The following is a 16,633-nucleotide window of genomic DNA, read 5'->3' on the forward strand; positions in this document are numbered from 1 at the left end:
ATCACGGTCACCACCTGCTCTTTTTCCTAAAGGACAGCCCTTACTGTTTGTTTGTTGTACAGCTAAGTTTTTCTAACTATTCTCGTGTTCCCTCAATGCGCATTTTATTACCATGACGTTTGTGTATTTCCTCTTGGCGTCAGGAGCACTGGCGCGTTTGTGCACCGCCTACCTCACTGCCGAAGCAGGTCGGGCCACCTGGTGGTCCGTCGTCGGCGCTCCTGGGTTCCCAGACTTGAAATGAGCCGACTGTCAGACTGCGGCGACGCTTCATAGAACCGTCGGGCAGTCTGTTTTATGCGGTCCCTTATCATGGGGGATCCCGGTTTCCTCATGCGAGGCCCTGGTCGGGTAGTCTCGCGGTAGGTGCAAGGCGAGTCACAGAGCTCTCCCTTGCTTTCCTTGGAGTGGGTTGTTTGGGGGGAGGAAACCAGACAGCGAGATCATCGAACCCATCGGATTAGGGAAGGACGGGGAAAGAAGTCGGCCGTGCCCCTTTCAAAGGAACCATCCCGGCATGTGCCTGGAGCTATTTAGGGCAATCACGGAAAACCTAAATCAGGATGGCCGGACGCGCGTCTTCCCGAATGCGAGTCCAGTGATGTAACCACTGCGCCACCTCGCGCGGTACACCCCTTGGAGCCGACACGTGTGTGTGTAGGGTCGGCTGCGTTCCCCCACACTGCAGACGCGTATTCTAGCACTGGTCGGATCAGTGACGGATATAGCGTAATTCTGCAGTGTGGAGGAAGCGTCGATTGAGGGTTTAGTAGGGGATATAGCGCCTTCAAACGTCCATGCACCTTCCCCCAGACCTCTCGGATGTGCGGTTTCCAGGTGAGGTGCCTATCGAGTGTTACCCCTAGATAATTACCCGTGGGAGACCAAGGGCTGGGGCCTCCCATGATTCGCAGCGGTTGGAGGTCCACGGGCACTCTATGTCTCGTTATTGCGACGGCCTGGCTTTTAATGGCATCGAACTTAAGCTGCCATTTCGTTGTCCAGGCCCCTAGGACGTTGCATGCCTCTTTTAAGCGGAGGCGACCGACGTCAATCCTTGGGGGACGCGCGTGGAATGCGGTGTCATCCGCGTATAGCGCGAGGGATACCCTATCGGTGCGTGGCACGTCAGTTGTATACAGGGAGTACAGAAGGGGGCCGAGAACCGATCCCTGCGGCATTCCTGCTCGTATAGGCCTATTTGTTTAGATGCCGTCTTCGGCACAAACGTGAACGTCTGGTCACGCAAATACGACGCGACGCGAACCCCCAGTACAAAAAGTTTATAGAGGAGGCCCTCGTGCCACAAGCAGTCAAAGGCCTTGAAGACGACAGAAGATCACGCTCGGTCTTGTTTCCATTTATGAAGTGGCGCTGAAATTGTTGTGACTGTAGGCAAGTATCGGCTACTGTTCAGTAAAGAACACGTAAATTTGTTTTATCGGATGCCAATTATTTATTCTGTGCTGCAATTCTCGCCGCAGCACTGTTAAAATAACACACGTAAGAAAATACACGCTATTCCACGTGACTGCCTACATCGTAAGTACTTGTAAATTATACTGTTGATCACACTTTATAATCACGGAATTAATACCAACGATCAATATAACAGTTCATATTAATAATCATGATACGCACCTCAACATACACGACCACACACGTGAGCCACTCCCACTCAAATCTTAATGCACCTCACAATAAAACTGGCCAGTGCACTGTATCAGTACGTTCCCAAAAGCCTCGCGTGAAAATGCGATTTTTCAGTGGGTCATGTCTCGGGTTCTATTGATCACAGAGATAAGGGATCAAGTGTTTTTGATAGTCTTTGGCCTAGTGGTCATTTTTGTATCCACCTGAAGAACGGTGATACTGTAGCTATCCTGCATCACACGGTCAAAATTTAAATATTAGACGCTTTCTGAAACCCAAAAAAGCTGAGAAAATCGGTTGGTTCCTTTGAATTAGGTGTGACCTAGTGTCCACCAAAGATAGATTATAAAGGCGCCATTTGTTCATCGGCGATTCCTGAGAAAACTCCCCAGAAACCATAATTTTTGCGTACCAAAAGTACCAATTGTGTGGACACCCACTTTTATAATTTCTACTCATGGCAAATCGTCGAAATTTTTACTAGATATTCTTAAGATAATGTTCTCGAGAGCACTGAAACGTTTTTTCGATATGAGTTTCAAAGTTACAGTATATACGCACATAAAAATAATCATGTAATGTAAGGTCTGAGGCGTAATTGTAGTTATAAGTGATGTACCGAACATTGGCAAGGGTTCTGGGGGTCATAGTAAGGATTCTGAGATTACCAAACTATGTCTTCAGTAAGTATTTTCTCACAAATAAAACTTTACGACGCGCCATCTCTGCACAATGGGCATTTACGCATATACGGACATGCCCCAAGTGGTGCTACAGTGACAAAAAAGGGTTGAAAAGTGCCTTACCTCACCTGAAAAGAACTTAAGATGAACACCAAGAAACCTTTAAACTAGCAAGGGTGCAAATTTAGTGAAATATTCGTAATAACAGTTTTACTATTTTAAGATACAAGTCATAAGCCGTGCGTTTTAGATGAAATGCTATAGTAGCAGGACCTTTACTGCAACTTAATTGAAAGTGCACAGACGAATGACATGTTATGTACAACTGTTAAGTTTGAATTATCAATTTAATTTTGGCAAGGAAATATAAATAAATGTTGAGAAAAAATGATTTGAATTTAATGATTATTTCAATTCAAGATAATTCATAGTGCAACGAAGAGCACAATTAGTCACAGATAAATTATGTGTCCTGCTATGCCACCACTTAATAAAGAATTTATCCCCATATTGTTCAAGAATCATATGACAATATCAAGAACAGTAAAATGAATGAGAATGTGATTTATTTAGCCCGCCTGCGATTCGGATGTTTTTCAGGCCCACGTGGGTCAAGACTGAATATCTCACAGTACAAAATATATCATCCTAGTGGCTTGTTACAAACCTGAAATCGTAACTTTGAATTAATATGCTAAACTGCACAGTGTTGTGCTTTACCTAACCGTAATTCGGAATAAGTCTTAAGAAGAGTATGTTAAACTCAATCTCATGTTAAACTTGAACATCAGTCTCCTCCACTAAGAACGTCTCAGAACAGGGCTGAACACACAAGAGCCATACATCCAGCACCGAAGAACCACAAGCATGTGTATGTAGTCTACGATTGCTCTATTTTAACGCTGTCCACGCGTCGAAGTACGTGGCTGTGCAGAATTCTCATTGGCGGAGACTCTGCTCGCCAAAGAACGTGGCCCAGACTTCCCTTCACGACTGGCCGATGACTGTCCTCACTTCATACTTATACCTCGATTACTATACACAGGATGTGTTAGCCTTGTGATGGCGAGTTAGACAATGTGGAAACCGAAAAAAGTTGGAACTTGTCATTTGTGACGAGCAACTTTCAGGTTATTTATAAATACTGCAAAAGTCATTTTGTTTTCCATAACGTGAATGCCGTAGAAGATGGGGATGCGTCCGATACTAGTGTGGTAAAAAAATCAAAATCAAAAGTACACACTGTTGGGCAGCTCACATCAAGCTATACAGAGGGTTCAAAAACACTACGTATAAAAAATTTTTGAGTGTCTACAGGAGATAGCAAAAAACACTTTTTCTGTCATAAAAATCACAAGTGTAAAGTTTACTCGATAGAGGGGTCCATGAATGTTTTAAGGCTAGCGATGTTCAGAGACGATGTTCAAACTGTTCTGTGATGAATACTGTTTTAGACATATTGCTGGAAATGTTGGCCTTTTATACCTGCATCAACATTTGCTGAGTAATGGTTGTGTAATTCGCTCAGAACAACCAGGTACTTTACGAATAATGGCTGCAGCCTCAGCCAAACGGCAAACCAGCTCTTTTGGAGTGTCTATCGACGTCGTGTACAACAAACGCTTCATCTTCACCCACAAAAAGAAATCCATACTACGTCAGCAACATCTCTAAAACAACATCCGTCATACGTCAGTTTGAACACCGTCTCTCAACATCACTGCCGTCAAAACCTGTACGGAATCCTTGCAGGGAAACGGCACATCTATCACATTTTTGTCACTTATAAATGTTTTTTATCTTCTATATACACACTAAACACTGGTAAACAAATAATGTTTTACATGCTGAATATAATATCACATATTTTTCAATATTTTTATGTTGAATCCTTCTGTTATATATCTTATCCACAGATCACTCAAATATATCATCACCAGTTGCAACTTATTACCAGATAGTCATCTGAGGATGGGTTGGTAATAAATCAAAACCCATAATGATACCATCATAGGTTTTCACAAGGGGGGATGTGGCCGGGGGTAGGGAGGGGGAGGCCAGGAAGGGGCATTTTTACCACCACCACCCTGGAATCTGGGATACAAAGTTTTTATTAATAAACTACTGACCATTAAAATTGCTACACCAAGAAGAAATGCAGATGATAAACGGGTATTCATTGGACAAATATATTATACTAGAACTGACATGTGATTACTTTTTCACGCAATTTGGGTGCATAGATCCTGAGCAATCAGTACCCTGAACAACCACCTCTGGCCGTAATAACGGCCTTGATAATCCTGGGCAAACAGAGCTTGGATGGCGTGTACAGGTACAGCTGCCCATGTAGCTTCAACACCGTACCACAGTTCATCAAGAGTAGTGACTGGCGTATTGTGACAAGCCAGTTCAAAATGGTTCAAATGGCTCTGAGCACTATGGTCATCAGTCCCGTAGAACTTAGAACTACTTAAACCTAACTAACCCAAGGACATCACACACATCCATGCCCGAGGCAGGATTCGAACCTGCGATAGCAGCGGTCGCGCGGCTCCAGAATGCAGTGCCTAGAACCGCTCGGCCACCCAAGGTGGCTGACGAGCCAGTTGCTCGGCCTCCATTGACCAGACGTTTTTAATTGGTGAGAGATCTGGAGAATGTGCTGGCCAGGGCAGCAGTCGAACATTTTCTGTATCCAGAAAGGCCCGTACAGGACCTGCAACATGCCGTTGTGCATTATCCTACTGAAATTTAGTGTTTCGCAGGGATCGAATGAAGGGTAGAGCCACATCTGAAATGTAACGTCCGCTGTTCAAAGTTCCGTCAATGCGAACAAGAGGTTACCGAGACGTGTAACCAATGGCACCCAATACCATCACGCCGGGTGACACGCCAGTATGGCGATCACGAATACACGGTTCCAATGTGTGTTCACCGCGATGTCGCCAAACGCGGATGCGACAATCATGATGCTGTAAACAGAACCTGGATTCATCCGAAAAAATGACTTTTTGCCATTCGTGCACCCAGGTTCGTCGTTGAGTACACCATCGCAGGCGCTCCTGTCTGTGATGCAGCATCAAGGGTAACCGCAGCCTTAGTCTCCGAGACGATAGTCCATGCTGCTGCAAACGTCGTCGAACTGTTCGTACAGATGGTTGTTGTCTTGCAAACGTCTCCATCTGTTGACTCAGTGATCGAGACGTGGCTGCACGATCCGTTACAGCCACACGGATAAGATGCTTGTCATCTCGACTGCTAGTGATACGAGGCAGTTGGGATACAGCACGGCGTCCCGTATTACCCTCCTGAACCAACCGATCCCATATTCTGCTAACAGTCATTGGATCTTGACCAACGCGAGCAGCAATGTCGCGGGACGATAAATCGCAATCGCGATAGGCTACAATCCGACCTTTATCAAAGTCGGAAACGTGATGGTACGCATTTGTCCTCCTTAAGTTTCACCAGGCAACGCCGGTCAACTGCTATTTGTGTATGAGAAATCGGTTGTTAACTTTCCTCATGTCAGCACGTTGCAGGTTTCGCCACCGGCACCAACGTTGTGTGAATGCTCTGAAAAGCTAATAATTTCCATATCACAGCATCTTCTTCCTGTCGGTTAAATTTCGCGTCTGTAGCACGTCATCTTCGTGGTGTAGCAATTTTAATGGTCAGTAGTGGACATCGAATGGAGCGCCATGAATTCTCTGGGACATAAAATTTTTTTGTGTCGCCTATAAAATTTGGTTCTTATGGCATGACATGTCTCCAAACAGGCCAATTCATTACATGAAAGCGGAAATTTTGCAGCCTTGCCCCTCTCCCCCCCCTTCCGCCTTTCCCCCCCTCTGCAAAAATTTCGGCGGACACCCATGTGTGCACCCCACGGTGAGTACGGCAACAGCGTCAGCCTGTTGCCTGACTTTTGGTGGTAGTCTAATAGGAGATAGCTCTGCGTTAGTTTAAAGTGAAGAGTTAGTTCGAGGAATCTCAGTCTAATTTTAAGCTGCAAACAAATCAGAACGCTACACCGTAGTCAGCTTGAGTTTGCTGTCACATCCTAAAATCAACATTTCGGTGATCGGGTCTTCCGCATCAAGGTTCCACGTCCTGCTAAGAGGAAAACCATCTCTATTAATCAAATTGTGTGCCAACCTAATTTCAGTTGTCTCTTTTTAAACACTGTCCCAAAAAACGGACATACCGGCAGCTACCAGGGTATCGTTCATCCCGTATCCATCGTCTAAACAATGTTGTGGTACCGTCCATTTTTCAGGCTGTTGCAGCCTCTTCTGGCGACTACTGTCCACGCTGCCTTCCTGAAGTGTGTGAATCGGCGACCGATGTAAGCCTTCTCACATTGACACGGGATTTTTTTATATTCCAGGCTTATTAAAGTCCTAAACCATCTTCGACAGTGCAAAGTAGTGCTCTAATGTTGATAGGTGAATAGGACGCACTATTAATGTCAAATCTCCTTAAAATTTTACAATTTTAAAAGGTATGCCCCCAGCATAAGGAATAAAGAGTGGAGATCTATGTTTCTGCTCATGTACCTCATGGAATAGTCTAGAATCCATAGCTTGATGAACCTACTTCTCGGAGTATCCATTTTTCTTGAACACAACCTCCTAGTGCGCAAGTGTCTGTGTTAGACTATCCGCAACATATGCTTTGCGTAACAGAGTCATGAGGACGGCACTGCGTTGATACGGTGGGTGGCAACTCTTTTGCATGCAGATGTCGATCGGTGTGTATCGGTTTTCGGTTAACTCTGTGTCACAGAGTACCATCAAGTCTTCTTTAAGCCATTACATAAAACAATGGATGTTCCCCATCACTTTTAACCTCCATGGTAAATTTCATATTAGGATAAAGAAAACTGAAGTAGCCCAGAAACCAGTTAAGAGTACATGTCCATGGTGCCAGACAAAAGAGGTATCGACGACGTGTCGCCAGAAGCACGTTGGTTGAAAAACGGAAGTCCTCAGTACCTTGTCCTCAAAGTTCTCCATGAATAAATGGGCAGCTATGGGCACAAAAGGGCTACCTATAGTGACTTCGCGAATCAGTTCAAAAATATTGCCATTAAATGGAAAATGTGTGGTCAACGTATGACGAGAAAACTTTATCAAGTCCTCATTCAGTTTTTCACTAATCAAACTCAAGGAATCTCTCAGAGGCTGCTGTCAAGTATATTCAAAGGATCCAGCCGCAGAGATTCCAACCGTCGAATGACATCGACCGAATCGAACGAGGCGGCGCAGTAGTTAACGCTCTGGACTCGCATTCGGGAGGACGACGGTTCAAACCAGCGTCCGACCACTGATTTAAGTTTTCCGTGCGTTCCCTAAATCGCTTTGGGTAAATGCCAGGATGGTTCCTATGAAAGTACACGGTCGATTTCCTTCCCCAACTTTACCTAATACGATGGGATCGATGACCTCACTGTCTGGTCCCCTCCCCCAAATCTATCAACCAACCAAATCGACCGAGCCGCGCGGGATTAGCCGAGCGGTCTGGGGCGCTGCAGTCATGAACTGTGCGGCTGGTCCCGGCGGAGGTTCGAGTCCTCCCTCGGGCATGGGTGTGTGTTTTTGTCCTTAGGATAATTTAGGTTAAGTATTGTGTAAGCTTAGGGGCTGATGACCTTAGCAGTTAAGGCCCATAAGATTTCACACACATTTGAACATTTTTCAACAAATCGACCGAATTGGAGATATGGTGTTCACATTTGCCAAGAAATGAGTGAAGAACAGGTTGTAAGTAGACACACTTAAATCACTAATTATATGGGGACAATACAATCTTGGCAGAACGGCAGGTGACGCTTTTAACCGATTTTTGGACCACTTCAGCTGTCTTCATCCAAGAAATAAATTATACTATGGAGGCTGAAAGTGATAAGAAGCTTCCATTGTAGAAGACAATGGTTTATAAAAATCATGATGGTTCTCTGGGCCATTGTGTCTATTGAAAACCAACGCATACCTATCGATACCTGCATGCAAAGTGTTGTTGCCATCGACGTACCAACGCAGTGGCGTCCTTAGGATTCTTACTCGGAGCATACGCTATTTACAACAAGGGTTGTCTAACACAGGAACTTACACACTTGGAACATGAGTTCAACGAAAGTGGGTACTCCGCGAAGCAGGTTCGTCGAGCTACGGAGTTTGGACCATCCCCGGAGGTGCATGAAGAGAAGCATAGCTCTGTGCCCTTTGTACCTTATGCTCGGGGCATACCGTTTGAGACTGGAAGAACGTTAAGGAGATTTGACAGAGTGTATAGCGTCCACTTGTCAACATTAGGACTCCTTTCGACTCTATCAAATATGATTTGTGACTTAGGAAGCCTGTCATATATCCGTGTCAATGTGGGAAGGCTTATACCGGCCGATCGATTCACACAGTTCAGGACAGATGCATGGAACGTCGCCGTCGCAAGAAGCTATAAAAGTATGAAAAATCAGCGATAGCAGTACATTGTTTAAACGAAAAACGAAGGATGGAAGATTAGAATTTAACGTCCTGTCGACAGCGCAATCCAATCATTACAGAGGGAGCACAAGGGCGGATTATGAAACGGTGGGGGAAAAAGTCGACGATGCCATTTCAAAGGCACCATCCTATGAGTTACCTGGAAGGATTTAGAGAAGTCATTGAAAACCTAATTCTGGACGGGCCCAGTGTACTAACTACTAGACCATCTCACTCGCTTTTTTTAAACAAGAGGAATATGATGAGACCGTGATAGTCATCGATACGTCACGTGTTTGTAACAGTGTTGTTAAGGAGGCAATTTGAATTATTTTTGCTGAAAATTATTTATTTTTGTTCCGTGCTGCTTTTAGTCTACTAGAGGCCGCCATGTAATAAGTTCATTAATAGAGACAAGGGTTTTCTACTTAGCAGGACGTGGAATCGTGTATTAGCTATGTTCTTTGATGTAACCAGTCCGAGTGTTTGGGGACAGTTTTCGAATGCGATATATGTCTGCCGCGGAAGTGACAGCAACAAAAAACAGAAAATCGGTTATTTCAGAAACCAGTTTTTTGAGGGGTTTTAACAGCCAGGTTAAACTGGAGACGAAGGGAATCGGTGTGGCCGAAAACCGGGGCCCCATATAGGTCGACGACTTCAGCCTTAGCATCAGCTTTCTGCGGGACCCAATAACAGCAGCAGCGGCCTCTTTCCCGAAGATGGCGGAGAGGTGGATCGTCGAAATATGGAGTCACGTTGATTTTATGATTCAACTATGTAGGAAAAGACAAATTGCTACTTAGCGTAGAGTTGACACTTATGTTCCAGACAGTCTCAATTGATAGACACTAACATAAATCTTTCGGCCAGAGCCCTCAACAGCAAAAGAGAAAGACACACCATTCACAAACACAAGTAAGCACATGGGAAAGCGGGCCCGAGATGCTGGAGTTGGCGGTTATGTGTGCATGGGGTGTGCTTTCTTGTGTGTACGAATGGTGTGTTTTTCTCTTTTTCTGATGAAAACTGTGGCCGAAAGCTTTATGTAAGACTCTTACTGGTGCCTGAATGGAAGTTAACGTGTCTTCTTTGCGGTAAGAAGCAGTATGCCTTATCCTACAGTGTTGGAACACTATGTGATCAAAAGTATCCGGACACCTCCAAAAACGTACGTTTTTCGTATTGGGTCTATTGTGCTGCCACCTACTGCCAGGTAATCCGTATGGGCGACCTGAGTAGTCATTAGACATCGCGAGAGAGCAGAATGGGGCGCTCCGCGGAACTCACGGACTTCGAACGTGGTCAGGTGATTGGATGTCACTTGCGTCATACGCCTGTACGCGAGATTTCCACACTCCTAAACATCCATAGGTGCACTGTTTCCGATGTGATAGTGAATTGGAAACGTACAGCACAAAAGCGTACATGCCGCCCTCGTCTGTTGACTGACAGAGACCGCCGACAGTTGAAGAGGGTCGTAATGTGTAATAGGCAGACATCTATCCAGACCATCACACATGAATTCCAAACTGAATCAGGATCCACCGCAAGTACTAACAGTTAGACGGGAGGTGAGGAAACTTGGATTTCGTGGTCGAGCCATACATCATGCCGATAAATGCCAAACGGCACCTCGCTTGGTGTAAGGAGCATAAACATTGGATGATTGAACACTGGGAAAATGTTTTGTGGAGTGACGAATCACGGTACACAATGTGGCTATCCGGTGGCAGGGTGTGATTATGGCGAATGCCCGGTGAACGTCATCTGTCAACGCGTGTAGTGCCAACAGTAAAATTGGAAGACGGTAGTGTTATGGTGTGGTAGTGTTTTTTGTGGAGGAGGCTTACACCCCTTGTTGTTTTGCGTGGCACTATCACAACACAGGCATACATTGATGTTTTAAGCACCTTCTTGCTTCCCACTGTTGAAGAGTAATTCGGGGATGGCGATTGCATCATTCAACACGATCGAGCACCTGTTCATAATGCACGCCATGTGGCGGAGTGGTTACACGACAGTAACATTCCTGTAATGGACTGGCCTACACAGAGTCCTGACCTGAATCTATAGACCTTTGGGATGTTTTGGAACGCCGACCTCGTGCCAGGCCTCACCGACCGACATCGATACCTCTCAGTGCAGCATTCCGTAAAGAATGGGGTGCCATTCACGGGGGAAACCTTCTAGCACCTGACTGTACGTACAGTAGAACGCCTCTAATCCGTCATCTTCGGGACCGGGACCACGGTCGGAATGAGAAAAAGGTCGGATTATCCGAAAAATCTATATTTATTGCAAAATATATAAAAAGACATTTAGTACAAAAAATTTAACGATTTAAGAACTAAAAGATGTCTCAGTAATATAAAAAGATGTTTTTTATACAGTGTTGAACAGTATATTAACTAAAAAACGTCTACACACACTATAATATGTATTGGTTTTAGAAGGAAAAACGACAAACAAATTACAGAACTGTACTGTACATAATAACGTATCAACGATATATACTGTAAACTAAAAAATGTTTATAGCACTGTATATAAAAAAAGAAAGGTTTTACAAAGAAATAAACTACTGTATATATAAACTAAGAAATGATTTTCCTGTATGCATTGTTTTTACAGTACAAACGAAAACAAATTACTTGGAAAAAAAGTCAGGGATACATTTTTGACGAGTTTTCCTAGGATCAATCTAGCCTTCACTGGCAGCAAATGTACTTTCGGCATCCAGTTTTTTGTGCAAAACTATCCCTTTTTCTTTGAGAATTGGTCCGGATATTGGAGTTCCTTTCCTTCTTTTTTGACAAAACCACATCCACAATGCGTTATCAAGCAGTTCAAGTTTAGGCTTTTTTAATGTTTTGCGAATCTTCAGAGTGTTTTCACCACCAATCGTAACTGTATAGGAGTCAATGTCTTTCTGATTCTTCCTCCAATCCTTAATTGTCGTAACACCTACATTCAGTTTCTTTGCAATTTTTTGGAGCGAATCTCCTTCGTCCAGTCTTTGTAGCAGTGCTAATTTTTCATTTAATGAAAGAGTTACGTGTTTACGTTCAAATACAGACATGTTGAAAAACAGACAACTGTACACACAGTGAATCTACAGTAATAAGTACGGTAGAGAACACGGAATAAAGCAAACAACGAAGTCTTTTAATCCCAACAAAGGATAAAACGGCACAATAACGTACAGTATAACAATATGCACAGCGATAGACACCGCAACAATGGCCCGACAGGCGTCCAGTCAGTGACAAGTCGGCACAGGCTCGCGAGCCTCAGCATGGTCGGACTAACCGGAGTGACGGACCATCCAAGGTCGGATTAGAAGACTACCAAGAATTACTTCACCGGTAGAAGACACACGGCCAGCACGCTACACCTGGAGCCGGTGCTACCTGAGGCCCCTTTGGTTTGCAGAGCGTCTCGCGGTTCGCGGTGTTGGTGTGGGTGACGGTGCCCGCCGCGTCGGGGCTGCTCAGCGGCGACGCGGCCGCCGCCAGGGAGCTGCCGATGCCGCTGTGCGTGCCCGGGGCCGACGTCTCGCTGTCCCCACACTACGAGCTGCTGTACGTCATGCAGGCCTCGTGCCTGTTCGTCGCGAGCGAGGGGATGGTTCTGCTGGACGCCTCGCTCCTGACGCTGATGCTCAACATCGCTGCCGAGCTGGAGGTTCTCAACGACAACCTCGTCTCCATAAAAGGCACCGAACGGCCGAAGGACGAAAAATGCTGTCATACAAATGATCGCTATCCGTACTCGAATGACAAACGTCTCAACAGTAATTCCAGTTCCGCGGACGACACGTACCTTCAGTTAGTGGATAACATAAAACACCACCAGCATATCATAAGGTAAGTGTACTGCACGAAAATCACTGTGTTATATTCCTTGTCCTTCCCTTCTTGTATTATTTCTTAACTATCACCTATCACAGGAATAACTAAATTAGCAGATCATTCTACAGCTGTTTGGCTCTCTCCGTAGCTCACAGATTGTACATTGTCCAGCCAAATGTTCAAATGTGTGTGAAATCGTATGGGACTTAACTGCTAAGGTCATCAGTCCCTAAGCTTACACACTAATTAACCTGAATTATCCTAAGGACCAACACACACACCCATGCCCGAGGGAGGACTCGAACCTCCGCCGGGACCAGCCGCACAGTCCACGACTGCAGCGCCTTAGACCTCTCGGATTGTCCTGTCACATTAATGTAATCACGTGTCAAAACACTCGCTGCCCATTGCGTCGCGGGATGCCGCGAGACGTGCAGCATGGGAGTGAGCTTCTGGAAGGTACCGACAGGGATGTAGGGGCATGCCGACTGCATTGCCGTCACCCTTCCCCACATACCAGGCACGAACAGCCCGATCGAGGTGGTCCCACAGATTCTCGACTGGATTTAAATCCGACGAGTTTGGAAGCACTTTCGAAATGGCTAAGTCTGTAAATTGTTCGCGTGCCACCGTAGTTAATGTAAACCGCGCAGGGGAAAATGGCGTTGCTCAAAACCAACGCTCAAATGGTTCAAATGGCTCTGAGCACTATGGGACTTAACATCTGATGCCATCAGTCCCCTTGAACTTAGAACTACTTAAACTAACTAACCTAAGGACATCACACTCATCCATACCCGAGGCAGGATTCGAACCTGCGACCGTATTCGTCGCGCGGTTCCAGACTGAAGCGCCTAGAACCGCTCGGTCACACCGAAAACCAACGCCGAGTGAACAGCGGCACACCACAGGCCATAAATGACAGGTATGCTGAGATGTGTACACGCGAATAGACGTGCAACTGTCGATCGACTGACCACCCAGATGAAGCAAGGGGCTACCAACTGTCTCCTCAACCACTGGGCGTCGAACATTGCTGCGTACGCGTCTCCGCCGCAGGAGCCCGTTTCGTCCCCCATGCTGACTTCCGTTCATCGTTGATGACGGCTGGAATTTGGATGCCAATACGTCCATTGGATGGTGACAGGTGGCGTTTTGAGATGAATCACGTTTTATGCTCCATCACACAGACGGCCGCAGGCGTGTATGGCGTGAAACTGCTGAAAGCAAACACCCTGCAACCAGGAGGAAGCGCTATTTTCTGGGTGAACTCAACTGTCTACCGAGTCTACCGACTTCAAGATCTCGCTTTCAGTGGCTACAGTTGACAGTGTACGCGATAGTTCTGCAGAAAGTGTTGACCCAAGGTATTCCCATATCGTCTTGAGTTTTGAAAACTCCTTTCACAATTTGTAGCATGCTGAGGTACTAACGTGTTTCTTGTTTCGCGAAATTTGACCTCATTTAGATGGGGAGTTAATCACAAAGTTATCATTTTAAATATCTCTATACCAATTAGAACGAAGTTTCACACTGAAATCACTGGCGGTTCTCGACGTTCGTAATTATTCGGAAATGATTCGTTTGCAGTCCTACGTTTACTGAAACATTTTTGCTTTCACAATCTTAAAGCTTCACCCATGTTCATTTTCGCTACTAGTTACGATAGACGACGTACACAAGTTTTCCTGTGGCGCCCCTCTCAGGTTAGCTGGTGTCGTTTCGGCCTTAAATCGGCCCTGCCTGCACGCGTATTCATCCAACGTGGCGGAACCTTTGTGGTTTGCTTGCTGGATGTCACACAGATAGCAGTCTGATATAAGCCTTTGGATTTGGTGACTCTTGGTTATTTATTGAAGCTGCTTCTCACTTGACATTACGACACCGAGTGGACTCCGTTATAGATCTGCCCACCATACTGGCACCTCTGCATCAGCAGCCATCAACATCACAGTGTCCGCCCCTGGTAGCTGAGTGTTCAGCTCGACGGAATGTCATACCTAACGGCCTGGGTTCGATTCCCGGCTGGGTCGGAGATTTTCTCCGCTCAGGGACTGGGTGTTGTGTTGTCCGTATCATCATAATTTGATCCCCATCGACACGCAAGTCGCCGAAGTGGCGTCAGCTCGAAAGACTTGCACCAGGTGAACGGTCAACCCGACGGGAGGCCCTAGCAACACGGCATTTTTAACACCACAGTGAGTCTAAATATGAAACACGTGATTAATTAAATGTCGAACCCACTTCTAAAACGCCACGATCATCTCGTACTGAAAACAGCGATTACAAATGAAGATTTTTTTAAATTTTACTATCGATGACTGCACTAACACTCTGAAGGAAGAATTGGCAGCACCAAGAAGGAGTTGTGCGACATAATCGGAAGTTGGTACCACTGTTTCTACATCTGAAAGATGGCGTCTATTCCAGTTTCGCGGCAGTTTCATAAGAGTGGCGCTAGTAGCGCCACTATGAGTCTGCTAGTTAGGTTTAAATTAAATACACAACCAAAAAGCCATTATTAATACTCCACTGAATTTCGTCGACGTCATGTAACAGGGCTACGAAAAGCTGGATGTTCCTTCTACGATACTGCATAAAGATTTGGCAGGAATGTAGCCACTGTACATGACTGCTGGCAGCAGTGGTCGCAAGAATGTACAGTCACGCCCCCGCCCCCCCCTTCAACCCGGGCCCCCGCCAGCCACGTGACACTACTGAGATGGAAGACTATCGTGTTCGACGTACGGCTCTGGCGAATCGCACTGCATCTGCAGAAGCAATTTGAGCAGCAGTTGGCACCACAATGCTAGCCACTTAGCCAACGCTTCGACTGAAGTAGTTACATACTGAGCAGCACATAAAGCACCTCAACAAATTTGACTATAGTTTTCTTACAAACGGTCGAGTATATATGGATAAGCTGGGACTCGTGTTCGCTTATTTCGACCCCTCTACCACTCAGCAAAGTTTCTATGAAAGTGGAATGTGGCACTTGTCGTGTTCTCCTCATGACTGTTAGAGATCGATTATTTCAAGTACAGCTTCGAGTCACAGGCCCCGTAGCGTACATTCCACCGACCCCAAACCACCAACATTTGCGACTTCAGTGGCGTCAAGCGAGAGCTCACCAGAGAACAGGACGGAAGTCTGTTGTGTTTCCTGATGAAAGCTGGTTCTGCGTCGGTGCCAGTAATGGCGGTGTTTTGTTTAGAAAGAGGCAGTCGAGGGCCTGCAACCAACCTTTCTGCGTGCTGGACACACTGCACATACTCCTGGAGTTATGGGCTCGGGTGCGATTTCTTATGACGGCAGGAGCACTCTCGTAGTCATCCCATGCACCGTAACTGCAAAACAGTGCATCAGTCTGGTGATTCGACCAGTTGTGCTGCCATTAACGAACAGCACTCCAGGGGATGTTTTCCAACAGGATAGCGCTTGCCCACATACCGCTTATACTACTGTTCTAAACCAACATGCTCTACCGAATGTCGAGATATTGCCTCGGACTGCACGATCACCAGATCTGCCTCCAATCGACCGCATATGGGTGACATCATTGAACGAGAACTCCAGCGTCATCCATGCTTAGCATGAACAATACTTGTACTGACCAACCAAGTGCAATACGCAAGGAACTTCACCACACAGACACATCCGGCACCTCTACAACATAATGCATACTTGCATTCAAATGTCAGTGGTTATAAATGTACCAGCATTGCACATTTACAATGGCTTGTCTCGCGCTTACATTGACCTGTGATCTTACGATGTTAATCACTTAAATATGTCACCTAAACAAATGTATTCGGAAAATTTCATTGCTCTACGTTAATTATTTTTTGGTGTAGCGATTTTTTTCGGTCAGTGTAAGCAGCTTATGTGTTGTAGCCTGTTGTTAATACTCATACAATGTGTTACTTTTTTTGCACTTCCATTTTCTATCAACATGA

The 16,633-nt window shown here is 45.6% G+C and overlaps 1 protein-coding gene across 1 annotated transcript in view; it reads left to right on the forward strand.

Moving 5' to 3' along the window:
- LOC126456536 (odorant receptor 43a-like) overlaps window positions 1–16,633 on the forward strand; it is a 177,533-nt gene that overhangs the window by 104,355 nt on the left and 56,545 nt on the right. The window contains exon 4 of the mRNA XM_050092319.1: window positions 12,259–12,692. Within this exon, the coding sequence (XP_049948276.1) occupies window positions 12,259–12,692 (434 nt within the window). The remainder of the gene's footprint in view (window positions 1–12,258; window positions 12,693–16,633) is intronic.

The sequence above is a fragment of the Schistocerca serialis genome, chromosome 1 (genome assembly GCF_023864345.2).
Source record: "Schistocerca serialis cubense isolate TAMUIC-IGC-003099 chromosome 1, iqSchSeri2.2, whole genome shotgun sequence".
In the NCBI taxonomy this organism is placed as follows: Eukaryota; Metazoa; Arthropoda; class Insecta; order Orthoptera; family Acrididae; genus Schistocerca; species Schistocerca serialis.